The 3,570-nt window shown below is 48.2% G+C and overlaps 1 protein-coding gene across 1 annotated transcript; it reads left to right on the top strand.

Moving 5' to 3' along the window:
• The first annotated feature begins 649 nt into the window (after nt 1-649).
• On the top strand, nt 650-1,207 carry LOC147489627 (uncharacterized). Its single transcript, XM_086574692.1, has one exon. The coding sequence runs from the start codon at nt 650-652 to the stop codon at nt 1,205-1,207; it is 558 nt and encodes a 185-aa protein (XP_086430818.1).
• Nucleotides 1,208-3,570: the final 2,363 nt, after the last annotated feature.

The raw sequence follows: 3,570 nt of genomic DNA, 5'->3' as shown, positions 1-3,570 counted from the left end.
GCTCGGTCCTCGTTCGTGTTGTGGATAGAATGGAAAAACCGGTGTATTTCCAGAGTAAGACTTTGTTAGATGCGGAGACTAGATACAGTCGAGTGGAGAAGTATGCTCTTGCCTTGGTATTTTGGCTCTTAAATTGAAACCTTATTTCGAGGCTCATGCAGTGGTCATGGTGACGAATTTGCCCCTCAAACAAGCTCTGAGAGAGGAGAAATCAGGAAGAATGCTGAAATGGGCCGTGATGTTGAGTTCATATGAGATCCAGTATCAGATCAGAACGGCGGAGAAAGCCCAGGCAGTGGCGGAGTTTTTGGTTGAGTTCCCTGCGGAAGATCCTACTTAGGGGGAAGAGATGGTCTTGGAGCCTGAGTGAGAAGAGGAACTGGATCGTTTGAATCCGTGGGATGAGAGGAATGGATGGAGGGTCTTCGTGGATGGATCGGCAACAGATGCAGGCAGCGAAATAGGTGTGGTGCTGGTCACGCCGGATAACAATAGACTAGAACAAACAATGAATTGAAGTTGGGCTTCGCGGCTTCAAATAATGAGGCAGAATATGAGGCAGTGATTACGGGCATAAGGATGGCTGAGAGTTTAGGTGTGAGGGAACTTACTGTTTACTCTGACTCAAATTTAGTGGTATGTCAAGCAAATGGCGGGTTCACGGACAAGGTGCCCTAGAATGGCAAAATATTTGGGAATCTTACGAATGTGGGCGGTGAAGTTCACACAGATTCGATTTGTACACTTAAACCGCGAGGAAAACTGCCATGCAGATGCTCTGGCCTATATGGCCACAGCCATGCTAGGATCTGAGGAAAGGATTATCGAAGTAAGGAAACTGGAAAGACCAAGTATCAAGGAGCCTCCGGAGATACTGAACACCGCAGAGGAGGATGAAGGTTGGATGGGGCCTCTTAAGCAATTCTTATATGGAGTTGAGGTGATTGACCCAAGAGAGAAACGAAGACTGGAACAGGCGTCCCAGAGGTATACGCTGTTGGGAGGAGAATTATACAGAAAGAATTTCAACGGGCCTTTACTGAAATGCCTTGGACCGAGGTTGGCGCAAGAGGTGCTCGGGGAGTTACATGGGGGAGATTGTGGGAGCCATTCAGCGGGCAGGACAACGGCCCACCGGCTGTTAACGCAAGGATACTTTTGGCCTCATATGAAGAGAGACACTGTGGAGTTTGCCAAAAAAATGTGAGAAATGTCAGAGATTTTCTCAACTGATATTTGCCCCAGCAGAGTCGCTACACAACGTGTCTAGTCTGTGGCCTTTCGCGATGTGGGCCCTCGACATAGTAGGACCGCTACCTATGGCCAGTGGTAAGAGGAGATTCATGCTGGCCGCGACCGACTACTTTACAAAATGGATTGAGGTCGTGCCGCTGCAGCAGGTGAAAGAGGTGCAAGTGATCAAATTCTTATGGAAAAACATAATATGTCTATTCGGGCTACCCTACGCTATTATCGCGGACAATATAACCCAGTTCACGGGCTCTAAGGTGAAGAAGTTTTTGCAAGTCTATCATGTAAAACAGGGATTCTCGACCCTTACAACCCCGAGGGCAATGGACAGGCTGAGTCCTCCAACAAAACCATACTTAACAACCTCAAGAGGAAATTTGAGGATAAAAAAGGGGCATGGGCTGACGAATTAAACCATGTGTTGTGGGCTTATCGAACTACACCGTGAACAACCACCAAGGAGACTCCCTTTTCATTGGCGTACGACGTAGAGGCAGTGATACCATCAGAGATGGTGGCGGCTACCACTCGAACTCGAGCTGTCGAGAATGGGTCCAACTGGGGCATCCTGTCTAGGGACATGAATTTGGCTGAAGAAAGAAGGGATACCGCACGCATAAGACTAGAAGAGTATCATCGCCGCTTCCAAAGGCAGTACAACAAGAGGGTGAGATTGAGGAGATTCAAGATAGGAGATCTGGTGCTCCGCAGAGTGACCCCCAACACAAAGAAAGCGAGCGAGGGAAAATTGGGTCCAAACTGGGAGGGACCCTATACTGTGGTGGATGTTGAAGGGACAGGAACATACAAGTTACAAACCCTGGAAGGAAAAATGGTAGAGAGGCCTTGGAATGTAAGATTATTGAAAAAATTTCACGAGTGAATGTAATGGGAGAGGCTATCAGCTGCATGAGCTATTTGTACATATATAAAACCATATATAGCACTTTTGGGATGAACTATGCTTGCTCTTCAGAGTGAAGGCGAGGGAGGGGATGAGCCCTCCGCGGACGAGAGGTCCTTGAGCTAAGCTGGGGCAAAATGAGTTGCCCCATGATGAGTATGAGGTCCCAACCGAACCGGGGCAAAATGAGTGGCCCCAGGCGGCGGACATGAGATCCTAGGCAAGTGGCGGCGAGGGAGTTTCCACCAGCCGCGGGCGGGGGCAATCAAGTCGCTGAGCCAAATGAGAAATGGCAAATCGAGTTGCTTGCCGTAGGAGAAGTAGATGAGGGAACATGAGTTTCGTTACGAAAAACACATTACTGTGTAGTGAGCCCATAAAGAGATAAAGCATATACAAAGACATATTATTATACAAGGCAAATAACACAACCATTACAAGGAAAAGGAGGCAATAAGTCCTCATCAACCATCATGAGGGGGAATAAGAAGGAATAAAGAGTAGCGTAACAAGTGTGGCAAAAGACAATGGTAGTAGGAACAAATACAAGGCACAAAGAAACTATTCTAAAGACGGGACATCTAGACTTCTTCTTGAATCACTGCATCAACGAACTCCTCAATAACAGTGTCCGCAGCCGCATCAATGGCCCCACTACCAATTCTGCTACCTCGGGAACGGTGACCGCGGTAGAGGGGGTAGGATCCACGGGTGCCACCGCGACCCTCGAACCAGGGGGCAGATACAGGGGCTTCGGGAAGGAGGCGGCCTTCTTTGATAAGCCTGTCATATTCCTCTTTGATCTTCTTAGCCACCCTCTTGTCTTCTTGGGCCCTGAAGTGATCCTGGAGTTCATCCATGTCAGATTCATGTTGTTTGAGGAGGGTTGCTGTATCTTCCTTATGTTTCGAGAGAGATGAGATGGCTGCATTGTGCTGCGATAGGAGGGTTTCATGCTGATTGCTCAGGCGATCATTAACCTTATCCATATAGGTTAGGTGGGAGGCCTTAACGGACTTGAGTTCATCCTGGGCTCGGAGCGTATCCAATTCTGCGGCCTCACTAAGTCGTCCAAGTCGGGCAACTTCAGTCTCCAGCTGTTCAACTTTGGACCTAGCACCAAAGAGGTCGTGGATCATGTATGAGATATCCAGACTCATCTGAAAGAGAGAACAAAGGGTCAAGCAACATAGAAAAGAGCAAGAAAGTTATCTAGTGCAAGTAAAAGAATACCTTCTGCGTAAGCAAGGTCTTTGGGAAGGTGAGACCCATAGAACAAGGAGGAGGCCACTGCGGGGTTCTCTAAGGCCGAATCATTGGTATTAATGATGTGATTCTGGACCTTGAAAGTGGGGTAGAAAGCAGGGATAGAGTCAGCAACCCCTTTACCAGACCTGAGAGCTGGCTCCTTACCA

Source organism: Coptis chinensis, chromosome 7 (genome assembly GCF_015680905.1).
Source record: "Coptis chinensis isolate HL-2020 chromosome 7, ASM1568090v1, whole genome shotgun sequence".
In the NCBI taxonomy this organism is placed as follows: Eukaryota; Viridiplantae; Streptophyta; class Magnoliopsida; order Ranunculales; family Ranunculaceae; genus Coptis; species Coptis chinensis.
Note: the sequence above shows the minus strand (reverse complement) of the source record. Positions and strands in the feature narration are given on the sequence as shown.

Coding starts and splice junctions, on each gene's coding strand:
- LOC147489627 (XM_086574692.1), top strand. CDS start 650: ATGGCGGGTTCACGGACAAGGTGCCCTAGAATGGCAAAATATTTGGGA.